The following is a 25,864-nucleotide window of genomic DNA, read 5'->3' as shown; positions in this document are numbered from 1 at the left end:
CGACAGGCCGAACTGGAAATGTAGTCCGATGACTGAACCGGAAATGTAGTCCGATGTCTCGCAACTAAGGGAAGACGGATATCAAATCAGAGCCGCAACATAAACACACGAAATATCGACCACGTCAGTAGTCTGGTCTCAGCTAGGGACCCTTTCCTTCGTTTACAAAGCGTCTGGCCCGCTGTCGTCGTGCTTTGACGGGTAGTTCGGCGGTGTTATTGAACTTCCCTCACCGTCTCCCGAGCGTGTTTTCACCGAAGGAGGCGTCGGAGCGGCCGGCCGCCATCTTGGTAAGCTGGGAGTGGGAGTCGAGACTCGTCCAAGGGTGGGGATTTTAACCTCATATTCACCGGGACATCCGTGTCCCGCCGTCGATTGACAACGTCCAAAGCCATGCACACATAACGCGAGCACATTACCGTGTCAGCGGTCGGTGTGGAGGTGTTATTTCCCCGTGTGAACGCAGTCCGGGCCGCGACGCTCCCTGCTGAAGCCCGGCCTGTCAGAGGAGGGTGAGTGGGAGCTAATCGGGCTAGCCTGGGAGCTAGCGAGCAGTCCTTAAGTCTTACTTTAGTTGAACACAGACCCCCGTTTGCATTGCCTCGTTGTGGTTTTCGTCCACACTTGTTGAGATCATGTATAGGAATGGTTCAACTCGGGGGTTTAACCCGTCTGGTCGGTGTTTAACACTTTGCTGCTTGGAAGTTTTGCAGCTCCTAGCTGGTAGCTAGGAGCTAGCCCACCCCTGGGAAAGTAGTTCGTCTATCGTCCTCTGGTTGAGATTTGGTGAGGTGTGTTTGTTTTTATAACGCATTTGTCTGTTGGTGCTTGTGTGTGTTTGTTATTGCGTTAGTACACTTCAAGGTGTGCGTAATAACGCAGGAGTTGTGATCGTGTCGCTGGTGTAAGGAGTGGTGTCTGTTCCTCCAGGGCTGTTGTAGTTTTCTGGCTGGTAGAGGAGCTGGCCCACCCCTGGGAAAGTAGTTTGTCAATCGCCCTCTGGTGATATTTGGTGAGCGTGTTTGTGTGTTTTTATCACGAATTTTGCATGTCTGTTATGGCGTTTGTACACTTCACGGTGTGCGTAATTACGCAGGAGTTGCGATCGTGTCGCCGTCGTAAGGAGTGGTTGTCTGTTCCTCCTGGGCTGTCGTAAGGAGTGGAGTCTGTTTCTCCAGGGCTGGTGTGATGGAGCACGGAGTACAGGAAGGTGTTGGCCAGCTACATGTGCTGCTAGCTGGAAGATTAAAAAGACAAGAAAGTGGAATCAAGTTGGTACAGAGATGGGCTGATCTTCGATTATACTTGTGTCTCTGTCTGGGTGACACAAATGTTTGATTATGATATAACTCACACTAAAAGTAGGATATAACCTTGATGTCTGGAGCATTAATGTCATGGACACCAAACCCTACTCTACTGAAACAATAAAGTGCAGTGTCATCGATCGACGTCCATGGTGTTTCCTGATAAGATTGGCAAAAGGAAACTAAAGTTGATATAATTGTGTGCTTATCGATACTCCTGATAACCAGATCACATGAGCAGTGATGACTGTGATGTATATAGTTTGATCAAACGGCCGTAGCCTATTTCACACAGAACGATTTTTGTAACAAGAAAAGAAAAGGCAACACAACAAATCACATGCTTTCTTTCATCTTGGCTACAATTAAATTACCATTACCAATTGTGTGATTGTTGCTCAGTGAAAAGGAGCAATTACTCAGTTGCCTAATTGCCGTTGTCCCCTCCCCTCTCAGCCTGTGAACAGGAAGTGCTGAAAAATGCAGAGCACTGGGCGCACAGAGAGAAGCACATAGGGAATTGCAGCCCTCCAGCTTTGTCCTGTCTGACTGCATTCTTGTCTGCGTGTGTAGTGGCTGGCACGCCATAGGACTTCACGAAGGTATCAGTTATCATCACTCACGTGCTCGTGTGTTTGAAAGGCCCGTCATTAAACGGTGACACTGGGACACATTCATGAGCAACAATGTAGTGAGGCACAATGACGCGTACAGTCACCGCATGGCCATAAGGCTTTGGTTCACAACGCCGGGGCTTCTGCATCCCAGCGAGCTGCCCAGTGTTTGGTGGGACAAAAGAGGTCTACTTGGATGAGGGGTGGGGGTGGGTGGATGTGGTGTTCCTTCCCGGTTGAGGGAGAAGTCTTGTGACTCTGGTGTCAGCTCTGTATCTGCTTGCATCTGATCATCTGAGCTGCTTAGGAAACTCTTGGTTCGTAGTTTTTACAATGACTAGATATACGCCCTGCCGTTGCCTCATTATGGATGTGTACAAACGCCTTTGCAGGTATTGAATATGTTTCTGAAACCAGGCTTCACAATTACGCTTAAGGTTAGTGATGCACCGTTTGATCGGTGATCATTATCGGCCGATAAACACGTGAACGGGGAGCCCCCTAGACACGTGATCGGCCGATAAACTCTAAATTTGCAGATTGCTTGAGCCATTCAAGTGAATCAAACACTATTGTGCACAAGACGCACCTCCAAACAATTGCAACTGCAGCACTAACATGTCAACATAGTTTCCTCAATGTGAGGCATACGAGGTTCTCCTGAAAAGTAGACTTTATAACTAACTAGCCGTTGACAGCGTTTCCTTTCATGGGCACGGATTTCACGAAGACTTTGTGTAGTGAGATAATACAGTTCCGTTCTAGTTTCGAAATTCTGGCATAGGATGGCTATAATCAGTTTGTGAAACGGTATATGCTTCCTTTGTATAAGGGTTATGGTCATTTTGCTAAATGTATTCGTCCCAATGACAGATTCATCTACTTGTTTCACACTTACTTCCCTTTGTGCAAAACTCAAAAAAAAAAAAATCTATATGTATATATACCAACCCATAATAATAAACAAAATGCTACCGTAGATAATCAGTTACATCTGCTGAGGTTGAAAATGGCACCGTAGGTTATCTCAGACTTGAGTTACTGTGCAAAATTATAACCCACAAGACTGACTTTAATGTGGTGGCCTGTGTGCAACCCGGTCTTATACTTGTGTAATAGGCCATGCCGCATCACAGGATGCAAAAGGTTAAAATATTTTGCATCCCCCATGTCCATTGATGAATCAAGTCGGTTAATTCATCTCTACAAACTAATTAATGGCTAAAACCTAGGCTAAATATTATAATGGGTTAATCCCTCTGATCACTCATGAGAATATCAAATCAGTATTGGCATAAAAACAGATTGTGTTACACCAATTAAGATGTTTCCTCATGTTGATAAAGGGAGGAAAGCAAATGACAACCCTATTCTGTGAACTCTATGGACAGACACAAACTTCTCGTGGAACTCTACACTGTCCAACTAAAGTCTGATCTCATCGGGGGTTTGGTCCATAACGTTATGACCACAGGGTGCATCCCTACCACTTCAATTGAACCATCGGGCAACCCCACATGGCGTTTGATTTTCTAAATTCTTCTTTCTCCGACGGGGAGGTTTTCGCTGTGTGTGTTTACGAACTCCTTACCGGTTAAACGAGTAGTGCCGTCAGTGGAATGCTTTGTCTCTACGACGCGTCGCCCCTGTCACCTCTCCATCAGTCAGTGGCTCGCTCGTGGCTCCCTTTGTTAGAGCAGGGACTTGTTTGCTGCTGCACACAAATATGTGTTCTTAAACTTTTACACAACTAGCAATCTTCTGACGACTCATTTGAATTGGTATGTTAGGCCTATAGGCGTATTTCTATTTTTGATCAAGGACATAGCACGTGGCGTACGTGCTTCCGCGATCAATTCTTCGCAGGAATACTTTCCTCTGAGAGAGGGGGAGGCGGGGAGTGGTTAAACCGACATAGTCGTTCAGTCTACTAGTCTACTAATCTCGAACATCCCAATGCAACACATACGTACGGACTAGGCATGAGCGGAGACATACTTTTCAGGAGCAAAGGCACTTAGTTTATGGTAGTGCTGTGAGTTACCATGGTAACCAGAGACTGATCTCGTGTAGCTCTCGTCAGCAAAAGGCCCCAGGATTTGCTGCTGTCCAAGCTCCCTGACTTCACCCGAGTCCCCTTTGCGTCTCAACCGAGCCTATTCTAGGTCTTTATTTGATATTCGTCTACTTGTCTTCGTATTGGACTCCACTGTCTCGTCGCTGCCGTCTCAATCTAAAGCCCTCATCGACCTCGCCCTCTAAATCTAAAGCTGGTTCGCTTTTCTTTCCATTATAGTTTCCCAAATGTTTCCGTCGGAAAAAAACAAAAAACGTTCCATCATCACATGTGGGGGCATTGAAAAGAGTGTGAAGGCTCCCACATTCTGTCGCCTGCCACAATCAACCACCCACGTCCGTAATGCCTTCTCAGCGCGGTACAGGAAAGGCACTGTATCCTAACCTGCTCCACTTTCTGCCTCCTCCCCCCCCAGGTCTTGACACGCATGCGGCTACTGACCCGCAGATGAGCCATCGTGGGGGCTGTCGCGTCACTGTCGCAGATCCAGAACGTTCCTGGCGGCGGTGGTGGCATTGAGCTCCCCCAACCCCAAACAATATGCCCAACGCCAGCCGCGCCGGGAACCTGAAGGACCCCGAGGTCGCAGAGCTGTTCTTCAAGGAGGACCCCGAGAAGCTGTTCTCGGATCTGCGGGAGATCGGACATGGCAGCTTCGGGGCCGTTTACTTTGTGAGTATTGGAGACTGCGATCTGGGACTGGGGTTTATGAGAGCAGTTCTGTGGGTACTGTTTAGGACATAGGGTTGCGCTAGAGAGGAAGATTAGAAGAGATAATATCGATAATATTGATATTTTTTTTTTCAACTCAAGACAGTTTATTTTTAACCCCCTTTAGCTTAAGCGCTCCTGAAAACTTGGATAAAGTATTTTTAAACATTATCCTAAGATTTACATTTAGATTCAGGGTATTTAGCAGATGCTTTTCTCCAAAGCGACTTACAGTAAGTACATTTGTCGGAAGTTAAAGCCTCTGTTTCAAAGGGGTGCAAGTACAAGTATCAATGCATACAATTACAAATTCTTCAGCTTCCTGCCAAAACTCTAGAGTTAACAAATTGTCCCTGGATAGAGGAGGTCTGGGCGGTCAGGCGTATGGATTCAGTGAAGGATCATATGGATTCAGTGAAGGATCATATGGATTCAGTGAAGGATCATTGGGATTCTAACAGAGTTCGGAGTCTGAGGACTTTCACTTCTGTTCCTGGTGTAGGAACCCCATGAATCATTCTAATGTCTTACTTTTATTCTTTGTCAAATGTAGGCACGGGACATTCGGACAAATGAGGTGGTGGCCATCAAAAAGATGTCCTATAGTGGAAAGCAGTCCATCGAGGTACAATGTTTGCTGTTTTCTCTTACACGTCCTTCTGTGTCATTGTACGAAAGTCAATATTGCTAGCTGTCAAATAAACGCTTTAAATAAACAGACAGAATAATTACTATTTGTCTAACTCCTTGCTTTTAGGCGAATGCACATACAAAGGGGTTTTTCCCAAGTTGTATTGGGAAGTATTCTGGAGTACATAATGACTGTTATTGTCCTTGCTCACCATTTTGCCAGTTCTATGAGATGACTATTATTCATTGTCGATACATTTTAACATTTCTTTTTTAATATAATTTCCCAGAAATGGCAAGACATAATCAAGGAGGTCAAATTCCTCCAGAGAATACAACATCCAAACAGCATCGAGTACAAAGGATGTTTTCTACGCGAGCACACGGCCTGGGTGAGACTTTACAACATTGCGTTTGTGCTGCTGGTGACTGACTGAGTGTATGGAGGTGATATATTTGTGGGGAAATACAACCTATTTACTCAGAGTACTTTCTCTGTTTTCAGTTGGTGATGGAGTATTGCCTGGGCTCCGCTTCAGACCTCTTGGAGGGTATGGTGTCTCATTTGTAGATCCTTATATTTATATCCTTAATGTCCCAGTAATACCCATTCATAGTTCCATATTGAACATCAACCTTTTTAAGTCGCGGTTAATGTTTTGGTTGCATAGACCGGTAACACAGTATGTCTGAATTCACAGTTGCCGTCTGAAATCACAGATACGGTCTCAAATCATAGTTACAGTCTTAAAGTCGCCTCACTTACTCACTGTCCAACCTTCTCCATTCAGTCCACAAGAAGCCTCTCCAAGAAGTGGAGATAGCTGCGATCACGCACGGAGCTCTGCAAGGCCTGGCGTATCTCCACTCCCACAACATGATTCACCGGTAAGCCTTGTCCGCCCGCGGTGTGAGGGGTACGACGGGCAACCACGCTGAGCAGTGACAGCTGCATGTGTCTGGAAGCTGTAATCTCCCCTTCCCTTCCCTTTGTCTCCCACAGAGACATCAAGGCAGGCAATGTCTTGCTGACAGAACCAGGCCAAGTGAAACTGGCCGATTTTGGCTCGGCGTCCATCGCCTCACCCGCCAATTCCTTTGTGGGAACACCATATTGGTACGCTGCGAACGTCTCATGACCATCACATGGGCATATCAATAACTTATCCTGATGCTGCTGCAAAAGTTCTCAGGGTAACTTTTGGAGCTAAAGTATGTGGCTAACATGTCGACCCTTTCTCAGGATGGCCCCTGAAGTGATCCTGGCTATGGATGAGGGCCAGTATGATGGGAAGATTGACATTTGGTCACTAGGGATCACTTGCATTGAATTGGGTAAGGGTCGTTATTCTGAATGCTGTGTTTCAAACACAGAATCCTGTTTTTTCTGTGTTTACATAATGGTAATCTGGTAGTAGAGATAATAAAATGACATTTGCATACACTGATTGAGTCAGAACCCATGTATCTGACTTATGTGTGTGTTGTGTTGCATTGTGTTTTTTTTTGCAGCTGAGAGAAAACCTCCACTGTTTAATATGAATGCAATGAGTGCCTTATACCACATAGCACAGAATGAGAGCCCCACACTGATGTCAAGTGAATGGTGAGTGACTTTCTCTGCATTTATCTGAGCCGATGCAAAATAACATACAATTAGTTCATTTCAACATTTTAATTCTTTCCCCTTCCTCCTAACCCGTTTTCCTTCCGATTCAGGACGGAATATTTCCGAAACTTTGTAGATTCCTGTCTTCAGAAACTGCCCCAGGACAGACCCAACTCTGAAGAGCTGTTGAAGGTAGGACGACAGGGATCGACAAGAGATTAATGCCGATAAGATGCATTCAAAATCCTGTGGTAATCAAATATTACCAAACCGACTTTGCGCTTATTCTTTCTTCAATTCATTCGATTAAATGTCGTGATTCCCCCCTCCCCGTCTCCAGCATGCCTTTGTACAACGCGAGAGGCCGGAGTCTGTGGTGTTGGACCTGATCTCGCGGACCAAGGACGCGGTGCGGGAGTTGGACAACCTGCAGTACCGCAAGATGAAGAAGATCCTGTTCCAGGAGGCACACAACGGGCCTGCAGCAGAGGCTCAAGACGACGAGGAGGTTTGTTCTGTCTCTGACTCTGTCTCTGTCTCTTTCTCCGCTCCAGCGACTGTTTATATTGATTGCTAGTGTTGCTGTTACATCTAGGCACAGTGTGGCTAGGTTTAGGCTTATGATAACTCGTATTGTTCACTAAAGTGTTTTTATTTGCATCAACCTTTTTTGTTTTGCCTGAAAATTCTGTGAACATAATAAGACATAAAAGAAACCAGGAAACTTTCCAAAATAGGGTTTTCCACCAAAAAAACAGCTACATTTTGAACAACACTCACATCAATACCTACCAGTAAGCGTGAGTGTCTCTGACCGCCGGGTGTGTTCTCGTGCTCAGGAGCCGGAGAACAGTGCCGGGCGGACGGGCACTGTGAACAGCGTGGGCAGCAACCAGTCCATCCCCAGCATGTCCATCAGCGCCAGCTCTCAGAGCAGCTCCGTCAACAGCCTGACAGACGCTGCCGAGGACATGGAGCGAGACAAGACCGTCATATCCAACAGCTCCGTCATCCACCTCAAACCGGTTAGTGGGGCCGTGGGGATTACTTATACAGGAACCCGTCTCCTCTTAAGATGCACTCCTGTACTAATAAGTCATTTTGGCTGATTCACATTTAGGGCATATAGCAGACGCTTTTATCCAAAGTGGCTTACAATAAGTACAATTGTCAGAAACGACATATCAATGTCGGTACAGTAAGGATGTTCATAGAACCAAGTGCCAAGCACTAACAATCGCTAGGTTAACCCATTCTCTGTGTACAGCAAAGATAGCTAGGATAAGATGCTACACGATACCAAGTTTGACATACAACATTCAATAAGTGCGTATGGGGGGGGTGGCTATGCAGAGTCTAGGTGAACTCTGCAAAAATGAGTTGAGTTTTTTTGTGGAAACTGACTGATGCTTTTTTATTTAGAGCATCTGCTAAAGGGAAGTTTAGATGCATGTTCTAAGAAGCAGGTATGGGTTAAGGTCCTTCCGCTTCTTGGTCCGAATCCCAAACCATCGGTCCCACTGTGGACATAGAGTTTGAAACCAAGACGCTTCGTACCGGAACACCCTAGCTACTTGACGAGTCTGGCCCCCCGAGATAAGAGATAGCACGGTCTGTCAATAGCATGTGTTATCTTGTATCTGTCAATGTGCTACGGAATAAATTCTCTGTTTGTTGTGGATGTGCCCCCCCCCCCTCCCCCCAAGGAGGAAGAGGCCAACCATGAAGACCCCGAGGCCAACGCGGGTCAACCCGAGTCCCAGTCCCCTTCTGTTCATGTTCCAAGACCAAAACGCAACCGCGAGCACTTTGCCACCATACGAACGGCTTCTCTGGTAAACACTGGATGGAGAAGGAGGAGTTTGAAAAGGGGTTCCTGATTGTGTTGATTTCGCCAGTCCGTCCTCATAGAGAACATATCTTGTTTTGCCTGAAGAAGTTATTATTAATTCTGCTTGTGAAAGTTCATCAGAGATTTTTATTACATGAGCATGAATAACCCAAAAAGTCTCAAATACAATAACTGGTTTATTCCAACGGTCATGTCAACCGTATAGTGCAACTTTTCGTATTGGCATATCAATGAAATCTTTACAAAATGTATTCTATTGTTGTACCTGTCTACACAAAGAGTTTCTCCAGAAGACCAGACACTTTCATAGCTGCCCTCTTAACAGTGTGTGTGTTGCCGTCTACCAGGTGACGCGGCAGATGAAGGAGCACGAGCAGGACTCTGAGCTGCGGGAGCAGATGTCGGGCTACAAGCGCATGCGGCGGCAGCACCAGAAGCAGCTGATGGCCCTGGAGAACAAGCTCAAGTCGGAGATGGACGAACACCGGCTGCGGCTGGACAAGGAGCTGGAGAACCAGAGGAACAGCTTTGCCCAGGAGATGGAGAAGCTGGTGAAGAAGCACCACGGCTCCCTGGAAAAAGACGTACGTCACCGCAGCTACTGACCCCCCCCCCCCCCCTAATGGTTTCACATGAAACTTGGTTGTATTTATATATATCGTTCGCCTCATAGTATAATTGATATCGTTAGCCGCATAGTATAATTGATAGCGTTAGCCTCGTAGTATAATTGATATCGTTAGCCTCAATAGTATAATTGATAGCGTTAGCCTCGTAGTATAATTGATATCGTTAGCCTCAATAGTATAATTGATATATAATTGATAGCCTAAGTCATATTTTGGCCCAATTGTGATGTGTAACCAAACTCTACTCTCCTTACACTGATGATTCACTGTGTCTCATTGACTATGTCCTAAGCCAAATCAGGGTGCTTTTCAAATTCCATAATCACCATCTGCCTAAGTCATCTATTTGACAAACTAAATACAAGATTAACCTTAAAATATGACTCGGGCAATTATGCTACGAGGCTAACGATATGTTTCCATCTTTCCCCCATCAGGCGAAAACCTTCACCAACGACGAGAAGAAGTTCCAGCAGCACATCCAGAGCCAGCAGAAGAAGGAGCTCAACAGCTTCCTGGAGTCCCAGAAGAGGGAGTACAAACTACGGAAGGAGCAACTTAAAGAGGTACCGTCTACTCTGCTGCTCGACAGAGCTCCCGCATTGGGTTTAAATGACATGGGGTGGGAATCACAGGGAATCACGATACGATGTCCGTTACATGGCCTGCGATACCGATAATATCGCGATAGAGCGATTCTACAGTCATCAATATATTTCTTTGCCAATCGTATAACGATAAATCACGATATATGTCGAACTATGAATACAAAATAAACATTAAAAAAATGTCTGTCTCTGTCTATTCATAGTCCAAACTGAGTTTTTTCGTTAATTTACTTCCGTTAAAGTTTCCTTTCTTCATGTGTTAAGCCCCACCCCGTGGAGCATGGATATATGTTTAGAGCGCCTGTTTTGGTCATTAAAATATGGATATTTAAGAAAATAAAATTGATATTTGGTGCCAGTGTATCGATTGTCGTATCGCACGAAAAAGGGTGACAATACATCGCCGTATTGAGATATATATATATATATCTATATATCTCCGATCCGTTCCTCATCCTACCAATCCATCCCTCCCTCGTTTCCAGGAGCTCAACGACAACCAGTCGACGCCCAAGAAGGAGAAGCAGGAGTGGCTGTCCAAGCAGAAGGAGAACTTCCAGCACTTCCAGGCGGAGGAGGAGGCCAACCTGATGCGGCGCCAGCGGCAGTACCTGGACCTGGAGTGCCGCCGCTTCAAGAGGAGGATCCTGACCGCCCGCCACAACATCGAGCAGGACCTAGTGCGCGAGGTGAGACACCACCCTGGGGCCCCGACACCACCACCCTGGGGGCCCGACACCACAACAATAGGCAGGACTTAGTCCGAGAGGTGAGACACCACCCTGGGGCCCCAACACCACCACCCTGGGGCCCGACACCACAACAATATGCAGGACCTAGTCCGAGAGGTGAGACGCCCTCTAGTGATGTCAGAAGAGGCAGATTTCCAAAATCTGCTTGTTACTGCTGTTTTGTCCAAAGCGACTTTTTTCAGAAGGAGAAACAATATATCACCGTACTATTTTTGCGCTTATTCGGATATATATATATTTGTATTATATCCTCAGTTTTAAGTCGGGATGAAGATATTTTTTTCTATAAATTACAAATGTATGTATTTTTTAAGTTTGGATTTTATTTCAAGGTTAACAATGAATAACAAAAGCAAAGTTTGGTTGCCACATACTTTAGGCAAACTCTAAACGCTCACTTTTTTCGTGCATGTATACGTTTTTTTTTTTTAGAGATTGACCATAAATTCGAATTACGAATAAAAATCGATTAATCAGGTAGCTCTAGTCGAGAGTCTCTCCAAACCCCCTCTAATCCGGTCCCCCCCCCCCCCAGGAGCTGAACAAGCGCCAGACCCAGCGGGACCTGGAGCATGCCATGCTGCTGCGGCACCACGAGTCCATGCAGGAGCTGGAGTTCCGCCAGCTCAACAACATCCAGCGGCAGCGCACCGACCTGACCCGCCTGCAGCACCAGACGGAGCTCACCAACCAGCAGGAGTACAACAAGAGGCGGGAGCGCGAGCTGCGCCGCAAGCACGTCATGGAGGTCCGGCAGCAGCCCAAGAGCCTCAAGGTGGGGGTCCCGCCGCCGCGGGGAGGAAGGGGGGAAGGGGGGAAGGGGGGAAGGGATGGGGGTAAAGGAGGGTGGGAAGAAGGTTTGAACTGGGGCTGCGGAGGTACTGGTCGATGTTCACCACTGGTACTGGTCAATGGTCCCCACAGGTACTGATACCAGTAGCACCTGTACCTCACAGAATCGCTCTGTCGGAATGCAGTGTGATGTTGGATTATCTTTTATTTTTATTTTTTTGTGCAGTACACTGTTTGAACAGCAGATGGTGCAACCATTGTTATGTTTTCTAGAAGTGTCATGTCGTGAAACTCCTAGCCTAGTAAAGCCTAATGTCCTGTAGTTTACGAGACAGTAATCCTGCATTGGGTTTCTTGTGAACCGTTTTATTATAAGGGGGAATTTGCAGATTTACATTTTTATTGTTTATTGTATCACAAGTTCAATGGACTTGATATTATACTTTTGAGTTGAGATGGATAGCTACATTTATTTTTTTTAAACCAGTAGTTTCGGTAGCCTAAACTGTTTGTTTTTTATTGGGTGGAACTTTTTCAAAGACAGTTTCAGGGTGCACTCACACTAGGCCATCTGGCCGTGGTCGTGTCCGTTTTCACACCTAACCGTGCTCAAATCTGCCAGTTTGAGTCTGGCCAGGCCAGGCCAATTTGGCCACTTGGGAGAGGTGTGCTGCTACAGTACGGGCCGCCACGGTACAGATGCTAATGAGCAGACACGCACACGCACGGCTACGCAACCTGAGCTGGAAGACGTATAGTCCATGCGACGAGCCTTCTTTCCCCTTAAACGGTAAACATGGCGTCAAGCGGTCCAACTGTTGGTTCACGTTTGTCCCATAGAGAAGTCGAGCGTCTGTTAGCCATTTGGGCATTCCGGCTCCAAATAAGCAACAGACTCAGCCAAGTGCGAACTGTGTTCTCTGTGTTGTTGTCCATTGATGTTAAAACTCTGACTGGTGGCAGACTTTATTATGGTCAATGCAGCGGACGCTTGGTGATGACGTGTTACGACGTGATGACGTATGTACAAGAGCCTACCGTGGCCAGGCCACAGTTGCGACGGGCCACGGCCAGATAGCCTAGTGTGAGTGCAGGCCAGAGAACAATGGGGCCAGTTGAGCACGGTTAGGTGTGAAAACGGCCACGGCCAGATGGCCTAGTGTGATTGCACCCTTACTCTTGCACTTGGATGTTTGTTGACCAGTTCACTGCCTCAGGCAACGGCCAAAATATTTGCAATAACATTTGTTTCATGCCAAACACAATCGTTAGGTTGACCCATTCCTGGTATACAAAAGCAAAGCTATCCACTCACCCACCTCTATGTGCACCTCGTGTCCCAGTCCAAGGAGCTGCAGATCAAGAAGCAGTTCCAGGACACGTGTAAGATCCAGACGAGGCAGTACAAGGCGCTGAGGAACCACCTGCTGGAGAGCACGCCCAAGGCAGAGCACAAGGCCGTGCTGAAGAGGCTGAAGCAGGAGCAGCACCGCAAGCTGGCCATCCTAGCGGAGCAGTACGACCACTCCATCAACGAGATGCTCTCCACCCAGGCGGTGAGGCCACGCCCCTGGTTATAAAGCAGCAGGCCTTCTCGGAAACGGTGTCCCGGTCTCATGCTCGCTGATCCTCCAGCCTTTTCTTTCCAACCCACTCTACCTATTTTTTGTCTTGGGCTCTCTTTTATTCTCCAACTGTCTCTCTCTAGTTATGTTCATCTGATGCATCTTTCTATTTGTATCTCTTTGTTCCCTGTCTATATATATTCTTTCACACTCTATCGTCTCTCGCTCTGTCTGTCTCTTTTTTTCTTCCCCTGCCCCAATCTTCCCCTTCTATGCATATCTATCTGTTATTTCTGATCTATATGTATATACATTTCTCCCACCTAATCCCTACTTCTCTCTCTGTCTGTCTGTGTGTCTCTCTCTCTCTGTCATCGTCTCTCTCTCTCTCTCTCTCTCGTCCTCCTCTCTCTCCCCCGTCTACAGCTGCGTCTGGACGAGGCCCAGGAGTCCCAGTGTCAGGTGGTGCGCATGCAGCTGCAGCAGGAGCTGGAGCTGCTCAATGCCTACCAGAGCAAGATCAAGATGCAGACGGACGCGCAGCACGAGCGCGAGCGCAAGCACCTGGAGCAGCGGGTGTCCCTGCGCCGCGCCCTGCTGGAGCAGAAGGTCAGCATCACACCGGGCTGTATGGGCGATCAGGGGGCGCTGTCACTGTTTCCTAAGAGAGGAACTCTCACGTCACCCCGTCTTGACTGTTTGGTAATCCCATTTCAAAACGGTGACTTAATTTAACTTTACACGTAACTTTACACTTAACATAGCACTTAACTCAACACTTAAGTACACCAGCCCTTGTGGAATACCATTGAAGAGGGTCTCTTAACTTAATTTAACACTTAATTTAACACTTAATTTAAATTACTGTAACAGCTCAGGGGCTATATTTCACTGTTCTTGACTGTTAGGGGATTACCATTCAAGTCAGGCATGGGGCTGATGTGCAGACGGTGTTGTTGTGTACCAAGTTAATTCAACTAGGCACTGATCTGTGTTTTAAGCTCCCCTTTGGCATGCGCACAAACAGGCTTTGGTCTCGCCCGTGGTGACGAAGGAATGAACCATTCCGATCCTCGGTAGCTTATTCAACACACTGAGTACATCGGTGTAAAATGCCTTAGTACAACGTATTATTTTTTTACTAGTGTTGTAACTTAACACTGAACTATAATTGACGATAGACGTATAATTGATTGCAATTATCCCTAAATGTAGTATCTTATTGTAGCGCTATCCGCCGGGCGTGTGTGCGTGCATGCGTGCGTGCGTGAGAGCTCAGCCACGCAGCGGAGAGCCGGTACTAATGCCGCGTTTCCACTGCTGGGTGCGGAACGGATCGGATCGCAAAGGTGCGGTAGGGAGGGGGCGGTAATGCCCAGCTCAGTTCCGAGGTCGCGTTTCCACTGCCGACAGTACCCTTTGTGGTAGGCCGGATGTCGATCGCCATGGCAGCTACGTAAACATCGTAAACAACGTCTTCCTCCCCAAGAATGCAGACGAACGTCCCCACCTCCTTGTTCGCCCAAGCAAGCGTTTTACGTGACATCCTCCTCATCCTCATCGTCATCCGCTTATCCGGGGTCAGGTCGCGGGGGGAGCAGCTCAAGCAGGGGGCCCCAGACTTCCCTTTCCCGGGCCACATTGACCAGCTCTGACGGGGGGATCCCGAGGCGTTCCCAGGCCAGTGTTGAGATATAATCTCTCCACCTAGTCCTGGGTCTTCCCCGAGGTCTCCTCCCCACTGGACGTGCCTGAAACACCTCCCAAGGAAGGCGCCCAGTGGGCATCCTTACCAGATGCCCGAACCACCTCAGCTGACTCCTTTCTAAGTAAAGGAGCAGCGGCTCTAATCCGAGTTCCTCACGGATGGCTGAGCTTCTCACCCTATCCCTAAGGCAGACGCCAGCCACCCTTCTGAGAAAACTCATCTCGGCCGCTTGTACCCGCGATCTCGTCCTTTCGGTCATCACCCAGCCCTCATGACCATAGGTGAGGATAGGAACGAAGATCGACCGGTAGATCGAGAGCTTTGCCTTGCGGCTCAGCTCTCTTTTCGTTACAACGGTGCGGTAAAGCGAACGCAATACCGCCCCCGCTGCTCCGATTCTCCGGCCAATCTCACGCTCCATAGTACCCTCACTCGCGAACAAGACCCCGAGGTACTTGAACTCCTTCACTTGGGCTAAGGACTCATTTCCTACCCGGAGTAAGCAATCCACCGGTTTCCTGCTAAGAGTCATGGCCTCAGATTTAGCGGTGCTGATCCTCATCCCAGCCGATTCACACTCGGCCGCCAGCCGATCAAGTTTTACGTGACATGTTAATTGTAAAGAATAATACCTCGAGGCTACTGTTTGTTTGTTTTTATCCCCGCGTCACCCGGAAGTGATGATTCTGTCGACCAATCAACGGAGGGGGTGTGTAGCTAGAATTTCCCGGGACCCTTTCAGGCGTCTCGTCTCGTTTTCAGTACCCCAACGGAGGAGTCCTGAAAACGAGGCCAAAACGGGTACGGCTAAGTCCGGGTCACGCCCACTTTTGGCGGTGGAAACACGACCCGATCCGCACCTTTGCGATCCGATCCGTTCCGCACCCTGCAGTGGAAACGCGCCATGAGTGCTGTGTGTGTGTACTTAGGGCTGTGTGTGTGTACTAAGGGCCGAGTGTGTGTGTACTAAGGGCCGAGTGTGTGTGTACTAAGGGCCGAGTGTGTGTGTACTAAGGGCCGAGTGTGTGCGTACTAAGGGCCGAGTGTGTGCGTACTAAGGGCCAGAGTGTGTGCGTACTAAGGGCCAGAGTGTGTGCGTACTAAGGGCCAGAGTGTGTGTGTACTAAGGGCCAGAGTGCGTGCGTACTAAGGGCCAGAGTGCGTGCGTACTAAGGGCCAGAGTGCGTGCGTACTAAGGGCCAGAGTGCGTGCGTACTAAGGGCCAGAGTGCGTGCGTACTAAGGGCCAGAGTGCGTGCGTACTAAGGGCCAGAGTGCGTGCGTACTAAGGGCCAGAGTGCGTGCGTACTAAGGGCCGTCTGCATTTGTACTAAGGGCCGTCTGTGTACTAAGGAGCATGTGTGCGTGTCCCCAGATCGAGGAGGAGATGCTGTCGCTGCAGAATGAGCGCGTGGAGCGCATCCGCAGCCTGCTGGAGCGGCAGGCCCGCGAGATCGAGGCCTTCGACTCAGAGAGCATGCGGCTGGGCTTCAGCAACATGGCCCTGTCCAACCTCTCCCCCGAGGCCCTCAGCAACAGCTTCCCGGGGGCCTCGGGCAGCTGGAACCAGCACACGCCCCCCCGCCAGGTGGGGGGCTCCGCCCGGGGGTCGCCCTGGGGGGGCGGCGGCGGGGGCGTGGTGATGGGCTCCGCGGGGAGCCACCAGGGCAACCACCACCACTACCACTCTAGCCCGGGCGGGGGGTCGCTGGGGCCCAGCTGGGGCCCCGGCAGCATGCAGGCGGCCGGCACCCCCCAGCCCTGGGGGCACCCGGTGGGGGGGCACCTGCTGTCCCGGAACAGCGCGGGGGGCGGGCACAACAGCCCCCAGGCCCTGCGGAGGACTGCGTCGGGGGGGCGCGGTGAGCCGGCCATGAGCAGGAGCGCCAGTGTCACCTCTCAGATATCTAACGGGTCGCATCTGTCTTACACATAGACACACGCATGCATACACCCCACCCCCCGCACCAGTCCACCCTGGGGGTCAGAGTCCGGTGAACTGAGGAGAGTCAGCTGGAGATGTTTAGGCTCCGCTCACAACACATTGCTATCTCTCTCTCTCTCTCTCCCTCACTTTCTCTCACCTTGACTCCCTGCCCCCCCCCCCCCCCCCCCCTCCCCCGTGTACAGATAGGGATGTGTGGTGAAATCAATGTTGCTCAGGTCAAAAGGGCTGGGATGACTCCACCCTTCCTCAAAGCAGTTTTCCAGCGCACGTATAGATTCAGAATTAGTTTTAACACCGACGTAGTGTCCACACTTAGCTTAAATATTTTTTTTTTAATTTGGAGATCTCTTCAATCAAATTCCTTATCATTTAGAATCTATAAGTCGTGCTTTATCTCAGCCATTGCTCTCATTTTGCACATGAAACACTGTTGGAAAAAAGAAAAAAAAGACAGCCTTTGACTTGTATTAACTATGTCCTTTACAAATGTTGTGTGACGCAATCACAGTGAGTTGATCTTGTTCCCGACCCTAGTCCTGTTGGCCCCACGTCGCAGTCCACACACACAGTGCTCCGCTGTCTTTGCTGCCAGCCTGCTGTATTGGTCAATGCTCTGACGTTCAGTTGTCTTCCTATAGTATCAAAAGCTAATACTTAGAGTTCCTCAGTCATTCGCCAAAATTAAGATACGTTCGTGCCACCCCTTACTTTGTCCGGCTACGTTGTTTTGTTGCAACTGTTGCAGCTCAAAAAAGAAATATGTGCCTTTTCCTTTTTTTAAACCTGTGATTTATTAAACGCTGTTACATATTTAAGTGATACAACTTAACTTAGTTGAAATGGATGCCAATTTATTTTGAATGTTCAGATTGCTTCATATCCACTCAAATCTTAAGTTTGCAAGATCCCAAAGTCTAAATTGTAGTTTTCTTATACTCATTGTACATATGCAGTAATGTGGGTGTTATATAAAGTTTTATAAAAATATGAGGAATATATCTCGAATGAGCGATACTATCTTTCAAGGTTCAATGTTTTTAGATTGTTCAGACTGCTTTGATGAGGAGAATGTTGCATTCTATGTGATGGATGGAGGAGACAGACTTAGTTGCCTTTTAAAAAAAGGACCCTTGGATATGTTTATTTTATGCGTGCCTTGTTAAACTGCTGCCTATTTAAAGCACTTTAAACCTATCTTTATATATATAGATATCTATATCTAGATGTTTATAGATATATATTTCTATATCTATAGATATAGATATATAATTAGTTATAATAATAATAATTTGCCTTGAATATTACCAAATTCCCTGAAAGGCTTTTTATTTAGATGCCATTAGGAATTGGTCAAGGAAGTTTATATTATGTTTCTTAAGAATACTATTTTTTAAACACAAGTTGGGTGTGGGGGAGCAACTAGCCATAGCTGTCCAGAGAGTCTTCAGTTCAGGGTTTATTTTTGACCTAAAGATTACCCCAGACATGGACGGTCACGTTGGGGATATTTTCATTGATCCTGGTTGAAAGTAGGGAGAGAAGCGAGGATGTGTCTGAAAGAAGTGCCCGAACATGCAAATAGATTTATCGTGTAAAGCCAGAAACCTTGACCATAACAGCAGGCTCGGCAATGCATCTGTGAATAGAAAATAAATAACTTTAAAAAAAACGACACTGTTAATGAAGATACAAGTTTGGACCTGAGAAATTAAACACTGAGGACTCAAATAAAAAAACCTATCTTCTTACCTACATAACGCAAAGGTGCATGAATCAAGCACAGTTTTTAGTGTTGCTTTTTAAGTATGAAAGCATTACGTTAATTTAGCAGAGGTTGACATTACACCGTTTTTCTTTTCTTTTCTTTTTTAATAGATTTAGCAATGCACTTGGGTAAATTACTTAGTCTACCCATGTTTGTTTCTCTCTCACTCAGCATTTTAAAATGAATGCACTTAGCAGGTTTTGTGAGTCATGAAATTTGTTTGGATTGCCCACCATTTAATCACATCCCTCGACCCTCCCCCTCATTTGTCACTAGCTAACTAATACCGGGGTTGAATCATGAATAGGCCTAAACATTAATAATCCAGAATTACATGGAAAGAACTTCCCATATATCTCTGAGATGGAGTTTTGTTAATATTGATTTTTGTTTTCCTTCTCCAGATAAAACTTTTTAAAACTAAACTTGCATAAAGTAAATAACTTTAAAAAAAAACTAACCTTATTTAACTTGCAGAATACACTGATATTATATTATAAAAGAAAATGTTGGCTCTCAAAATAAAAATCCTATTGAGTTGTCCAAAAGTAGTTTATGGAAGATATTCTTGGTTTGTGTACATCGATACTACACTAAATGCTTTATTTGCATGTATTTGCTGTTTACTTTAAAATGCCATTTGCTTAGCCAACGGACCATTAAGATCAAAATGAAACTCAGTCGATTTCCTTCTTTTCTTTTTATTACTTTCTTTCGTCCTTCTCCTCTTTGAGATTCGAGCGGTCCCTAGCCTTGTGGCCGTGCGTGAATCCCTCACCCCTTCGCATCCTTTTCAAGTGGTCAAGAAATGCAAGACTGGTGTTTATTTATTTGAATGGGTGGATTGTTTTGTTTTGCTCTGCACTCGGTCACCAGAGAGCTTTGGGTTTGTCATATTACATATGTTGTGCGATAGGTTTTGCTTCCCCATAATACCAATATACAACTTCTTTTTTTGTCTTAACACCCATTGTCAATAGCTTGAGCTATTTGTGTAATAAAACAGGTTCCATTCAGGTTTTTTTTTGGTTGTTAGTAAAAGCGATGGCGGACCAGGAGGGGGGGTGTATTTAAGATTATGGGAATTTTACATTTTGCTCAAAAGCCAAGGTAAATTGTATTAATGTCAGGTCAAAACACAGTCAGAACGCCAACAATATCTGTGGTCCGTTCCCCGTTGTGTTTTCGTGCGAGGGAGTCCTATTGTTGTGCATAGGACCTCCTTCCACCCACCTGGACTTTTATTTGTGTCACGATTCTAACGCTTGGTGTCAACTTCTGTCCTACTGACCGTAACGCATTCATTACCGCGTCAACCACCGCGGAACAGTCTGAGATCCTCCCTCTCTGCTCCAAACACTGTGCCATACCAAAACCCGACCACACACACACACACACACACACACACACACACACACACACACACACACACACACGTCTTATTTCCTTGGTTGAACTGTCTTTTAGTTTTTTACTGGGCTGACGGCATGAGATACACGATGCATATATTTATAGACAAACCGTTGGCAGAGTTCTAAAGCAGTGGCGTGAAACGATGATGTGGTGACAGGCAAATATATGAAAAGAGATTGCATTTCTTTGAAGATGTCAGTATTCTCGCCACAGCATTACCACTACACCTTAATGTACTCTGTCTTGAAATGTATAGATGTTATTGAATGTCTGAAAGATTATAAGATGATACTTGTAAGAGTTAAACCAACAAAAAAAGAAATGGTGGATTTAAGCAAAGCGAATTACCTAGGATCAAATGTACCATTTTGTTTGTATTATAATTACTGTTGTATTGGCAGAGGGATATTGAACAGAAATCAGCTGTAATAAAGTAATTTTAGTATAACTTGACCTGTGGTGCAATTTCTTTTGTCTTGCAGTATTATTGTTCCAAAACATTCCACTAGACTATAGTGACACATTATCTGCATAGATTAAATGACTCAAGTTGGTCGCCCATGGTCGTTGGAGGAGAGGGAGTTAGTTGAAATCAGGTTGGTGCCGTTGCGTACTGTAATATCAGGATCATGTTCTTCTGATTACCTCTTATTGTGTAATGTCCTACTTTGAACAGTTTTCCTCATAAATTGGGTGGAGCCTTAAAGTGTGGTATTTCACCTCACCAGATCCTGTGTCGTTTACCACGTGGTTTGAGGTTTTCATCGAAGGTGTTAACGTTTGCTTATATAGCTGTTTTAGAAATTGAATATTTAAATTATGAATTCAAGCATAGAAGATTACTAAGCAAAATAATGCATACAAACCAGCTGCCACAACATGCCACAACACTAGGGGGCGCACATTATTTTAACTCCACAAAATCTTTATTTGTTGTTGACCCGCATTTTAGAACCGGGTTCATTTGCAAGGCAGAGACGGAGGAAAGGGAAGAACACAAGTCCACTCCGGGGTTGAAAGTGGACCCGTTTTTTTTGTAGATTGTGTTGGATTGAAAGTGTTTTGTCGAGCAGTGCTGGCCCGAGGTGTGCGGGACTTGAGTAGACGATGGCTCCGACTATTCAGACTCAGGCGCAGCGCGAAGATGGACACAGGTGAACCCCTTTAAGTTTAAACTTAAGTCTGTTAGTTGTATGGATGTGCTATGGGTGGCTGACCGGCAATTAATAACGAATAAACATGGTTAGTTTCTGCAGTGTGCATGTAAAATAATATACCACGTATTCAACACATAAGTGATGATTGGCAATAGCCCAGGCGGACACGCAAACTAGATGCAAATATTATTTTAGGTTGCTACGCTACTTAGTTTATTATCATGTAACTCCATGCACGGAAGGTGTTGGTTACCATATAGGCTATAGGTCTGCGGATATCCAATTAAGCAATTATAATTAGGTTGTGGTTAAGGACAGCATAAGTATTGAAATATGTGGACAGTCCCGCCTCAAGAATGGATCTGTGTATTGTCAAATGTATGAACATGTGACATTGTGTTTCCTTTTGCAGTAGGAGCTCCTCTCACAGAACTGTCCCGGAGAGGTAAATGCATCACACATGGCAACATGTTCGTTATTATACAATTAGCCTCTTTATAAGTAAAATAAAACTAAAGCTATGATGACTGACGTTTCTCATTTTGTTCTTGTAACAGGTCAGGTGTGGTCTGTCGGGTCAAATACTGCAACAGTCTTCCAGACATCCCCTTCGACCCCAAATTCATCACATATCCATTCGACCAGCACAGGTAAATACCCCCCCACTGACACTGAGTAGAGTCTCACCGGAGTAGTAGCCTTAGTCAGACTCTTGACGGCTGGCTATTCTGAATCTCTTGGAACAGATTTGTGCAGTACAAAGCCACCTCCCTGGAGAAACAGCACAAACATGAGCTGCTGACAGAACCAGATCTGGGGGTTACCATCGACCTCATCAACCCTGACACCTACCGTGTTGACCCCAGCAGTAAGTCATCTGGTCAAAGTGAGGCTTGTAAAGCTACACACTACCATGTATATTACAGTAACATTTGGATTTTTTCGCTACAGTTCTGTTGGATCCAGCTGATGAAAAGTTACTGGAAGAGGACATGCAAGCACCTTCCAGTTCTAAAAGGTCAGCCGCGCACACACACGCACACACACACACACACACACACACACACACACACACACACACACACACACACACACACACACACACACACACACACACACACACACACACACACAAACACACCGTGTAACATTCACTTTTTTGTCTTGCATATTTAAAACGGATAATACTCATTTTGACGTGGAACCTTTTTATTTGAAATCATGCTGAATGTTTTGTGTTTTTCCCCATCTCTTCGTAAAGGTCGCAGCAGCACGCCAAGGTGGTGCCATGGATGAGGAAGACGGAGTACATTTCTACAGAGTTCAACAGATACGGTGTATGCAATGAGAAAGTTGAAGTCAAGTGAGTTCGATTAGTTGAATGTTTGTTAATTCTACATGGCAACATTCGATTTCTTACAATTGTTACTTTTGACTCTTTGATTCTTAACTTTCCCCCGCCGGTCTCTCTCCTCAGAATTGGTGTGTCTGTCAAACAACAGTTCACCGAAGAGGAGATCTACAAGGACAGAGACAGCCAGATCTCTGCTATTGAGAAGACCTTTGAGGATGCACAGAAACCGGTGGGTGATGTCATTTCTGTAGCTCCCATCCGCATTTTCCTTTAGACGTATAGACATCATGATTAATATTTTATTAAGAATGCTTATAGTTAAAGTGAAACATTATATGCTTGTGTTTGGGACTAAACGTGCCTGTGCCCTCTTCAGATCGTCACGCACTACAGTAAACCCAGAGTCACTCCTGTGGAAGTTATGCCCGCGTTCCCTGACTTCAAGGTAAGATACGCTCTTAACTCTTTAGTAATGTCTGTATTGTGATCTTGTCTGTGAGATTTGTAATTCAATTTTAGGAACCTTATTATTCTTGCTCCCACAATAAACACAGTTTTTAATTCTTCTAATATCTTTGTTTTTTGATTTCCATTTAACCAATCCTGTGTATATATTATTTTGGTTCAGCTGAACCTTAAAGTAATGTAATTACTGCTTGGCAATGCATGCACATGGACCAATGTTTTTTTTTTAATAGTTAATGACCCTGCTTGGTGTTTTTACTCCTTTCAGATGTGGATCAACCCATGTGCTCAGGTCATCTTTGACTCTGACCCTGCTCCTAAAGACATGACCGCTCCCGCCGGAGTGGAGATGATGTCTCAGGCCATGATCAGGTGTGTGTGTGTGTGTATGAGAGTGATTGTGTGTGTGTGTGTATGAGAGAGAGATTGTGTGTGACACAGTGACATGCCATTGAATTCTAACCAATTGCGTTATTTATTTTCCCTCCATGCAGAGGTATGATGGATGAGGAAGGAAATCAATTCGTGGCCTACTTCCTGCCCAACGAGGAGACCATCCGCAAGCGCAAGAGAGACGTGGACGAGGAGCTGGACTACATGCCTGATGAGCTGTAAGTGGAAACGTTGGGTTATTCTCACATCACGGCCGCCTTCAATGACTCGATCATGACCGCGCTGACGCCAACGCGTTCTGTGTTCCAGGTACGACTACAAGATCGCGAGGGAGTACAACTGGAACGTCAAGAACAAAGCCAGCAAGGGCTATGAGGAGAACTACTTCTTCATCTTCAGGGATGGAGACGGTGTTTACTACAATGAGCTTGAGACAAGGTAACCCAGAATGCAGTCCTTCAAAAAAATTGTATTGCAAGAAAAATGAATGGTTACTTTTATAGATCAAGATCATAGTTCAAACGATGGAGGAATCAGAGGGGGCTGCCTCGTTAAACGGCGTTTACCTTTGACGTTAAGCGCTTGCGGTGTTGTGACGTTGCTCATTGCAGAGTGCGTCTGAGCAAGAGGAGAGCGAAGGCAGGGGCCCAGTCCACCACCAACGCCGTGCTCGTGTGCAAGCACAGAGATATGAATGAGAAGGAGCTGGAAGCCCAGGTGAGTGTTCCACCTTTTTAAAGACCTGGTGCCAAGTGTTTAAGGTACGTTATGGGACCAAAGGCAATGCTCTGTGAGTTGGCTGCTAGCAGTGTTCAATTTAAGTTTGGTTGGGCTATAAAGGACACCGATTCCATGGCCAACAATTTTGTGTTGAAATAGAATATAATGTATATAAAATCAAACAATGTATACTCTAAAGTTAAGTGTCGTATTGAGCATTTACCAACATTTTATTAAGCAAGGCCCACACAAAAGACCTGACAATAGTTTTATTAGATGTATAAACAGCCCTGACATAGATCATAAAAACCCCCGATTCTAATGTGTAATATTGTTCCTTTCATCCTGTAAGACCATGAATACATACTTTGAATCCTACTTCTAGGTGGTCGTGGCTCTGGCCGTGGTACTGGTTAGTGTGGTTGTGTTGAAGCTGTCCCAGTGTAGTAACCCTCACCTCTGTCTCTGTTCACCGCAGGACGCCCGCAAAGCCCAGCTGGAGAACCATGAGCCCGAGGATGAGGAGGAGGACCTGGACAAGGACCTGCAGGACTCCGGTCCGTTGTTTGTTGTTTGCTCTTTCTCTCTCCTCGTTTTTATCGTTGTTGGTTTATGGCCTGTTTATAGAGGTGAGGCAGGATAGATTAGAGGCAATGGACTTATTCACTGGGTTCAATCTACTCCTAGAAAAGTTGGTAAAGGCTCAGTGAATGTCTGAAATTTCAATTAACACCGTCCTGCGAATGTGTTGGGATATACTCGAATGATGGATGGTTCTATTTATTATTACACGTTTTTGAGTTTATTAAAAAAAAAGTAAGATGGACATATCTTTGGTCGAGGTGATTTATGGAGGGTTATTTTGTACAGATTTTGTCTTGATTAAAAAAAATAATAATATTGTAGCATTATGAGTTTTTAAAACCACGGACCATGTGTTGCCCCTCTCTGTGTTGCCCCTGTCTGATCTATTTGTTGCCCCTGGCGGTGTTGCCCCTGTCTGACCCCTGGCTGTGTGATTGTGGCGTCTCCAGGTGACGAGAAGGAGAAGGGAAGCGGGAGCGACGCGGATAACTCCGACAGCGACTCCGACAAGGACGAGGATGAGGACGAGGAAGAGGTGCCGGAACGGCCGCCCAGAGTGGTGGTGCAAGAGGAGGAAGAGGATGAGGTGGAGGTGGGCGGCGGCGAGGAAGAGCGCGAGAAGGCCAAGCCCCGGCGTGTCAGGAAGCCCAGCGGCGGCAGCGCCGGTAGCGCCGGCGCCGGCAGCGGCAGCGGCAGCGAGAGCGGCGGGGAGCGGACCCGCGAGATGCGGGACGAGGAGGAGATCTTCGGCAGCGACGACGACGAGGACAGCGAGGCGGACATCACAGAGCCCAAGCGCTCGGGCGCCCGGGGCAGCGGCAGCGAGGAGGAGGGCAGCGGCAGCGAGGAGGACCGGGGGGGCCGGAGGAGCCGGGCCAGCGCATCCCCGGCGCACAGCGACCGCAGCAGCGAGCACTCCGGGGGCCGCGCCCAGAGCGGCAGCGGCAGCGAGCAGGCGTCCGACTCCAGCGACGGCAGTGACAGCGAATGAGGGCCCGGGGTGGGGGGGCACGCCAGGGGGTTCCGGCTGGTGTCAGGGCAGAGGGCCCTGTCTCTGCCGGATTTTAGAGAGCCTCTCCGGCCAGGCGGAAGTGGAGGGCTTCGGTCCGCAGGAGCTGGTTAGACAAGTGCAAGTGTATTATGTTTTTGTTTCCTTTTTTTTTTTTAATAAAAAAAAAATATGACACCCGTCATGAGTCTTCCATGTGACT

General features: G+C 46.7%; 2 protein-coding genes across 4 annotated transcripts; both read left to right on the top strand.

The window, feature by feature from the left end:
- The first annotated feature begins 26 nt into the window (after positions 1 to 26).
- On the top strand, positions 27 to 20,432 carry taok1a (TAO kinase 1a). Of its 2 annotated transcripts, none has more exons than XM_060074946.1 (20): positions 27 to 290; positions 4,414 to 4,670; positions 5,263 to 5,334; positions 5,630 to 5,731; positions 5,845 to 5,890; positions 6,131 to 6,227; positions 6,343 to 6,456; positions 6,583 to 6,674; positions 6,852 to 6,945; positions 7,059 to 7,140; positions 7,289 to 7,456; positions 7,788 to 7,973; positions 8,655 to 8,783; positions 9,148 to 9,384; positions 9,867 to 9,995; positions 10,523 to 10,726; positions 11,325 to 11,564; positions 12,925 to 13,137; positions 13,573 to 13,755; positions 16,229 to 20,432. In XM_060074946.1, the coding sequence occupies exons 2-20, from the start codon at positions 4,539 to 4,541 to the stop codon at positions 16,787 to 16,789; spliced, it is 3,081 nt and encodes a 1,026-aa protein (XP_059930929.1). In that variant the 5' UTR covers positions 27 to 290; positions 4,414 to 4,538; the 3' UTR covers positions 16,790 to 20,432. The 2 variants fall into 2 exon arrangements, with proteins under 2 accessions (XP_059930929.1, XP_059930930.1); XM_060074947.1 differs by lacking the exon at positions 27 to 290 and adding an exon at positions 297 to 512.
- Positions 20,433 to 20,923: 491 nt separating this feature from the next.
- Positions 20,924 to 25,817, top strand: paf1 (PAF1 homolog, Paf1/RNA polymerase II complex component). 2 transcript variants are annotated; one of them, XM_060074951.1, is made up of 14 exons: positions 20,924 to 21,133; positions 21,549 to 21,581; positions 21,694 to 21,786; positions 21,883 to 22,004; positions 22,088 to 22,154; positions 22,398 to 22,499; positions 22,614 to 22,719; positions 22,867 to 22,935; positions 23,224 to 23,327; positions 23,450 to 23,566; positions 23,658 to 23,786; positions 23,960 to 24,065; positions 24,547 to 24,625; positions 25,103 to 25,817. In XM_060074951.1, exons 1-14 carry the CDS (start codon positions 21,087 to 21,089, stop codon positions 25,642 to 25,644), a joined length of 1,716 nt encoding a protein of 571 aa, XP_059930934.1. In that variant the 5' UTR covers positions 20,924 to 21,086; the 3' UTR covers positions 25,645 to 25,817. The 2 variants fall into 2 exon arrangements, with proteins under 2 accessions (XP_059930934.1, XP_059930935.1); XM_060074952.1 differs by having other exon boundaries at positions 20,925 to 21,133; positions 21,552 to 21,581.
- Positions 25,818 to 25,864: the final 47 nt, after the last annotated feature.

This window comes from Gadus macrocephalus, chromosome 16, assembly GCF_031168955.1.
Source record: "Gadus macrocephalus chromosome 16, ASM3116895v1".
In the NCBI taxonomy this organism is placed as follows: Eukaryota; Metazoa; Chordata; class Actinopteri; order Gadiformes; family Gadidae; genus Gadus; species Gadus macrocephalus.
This window is presented reverse-complemented; position numbering and strand designations above follow the sequence as displayed.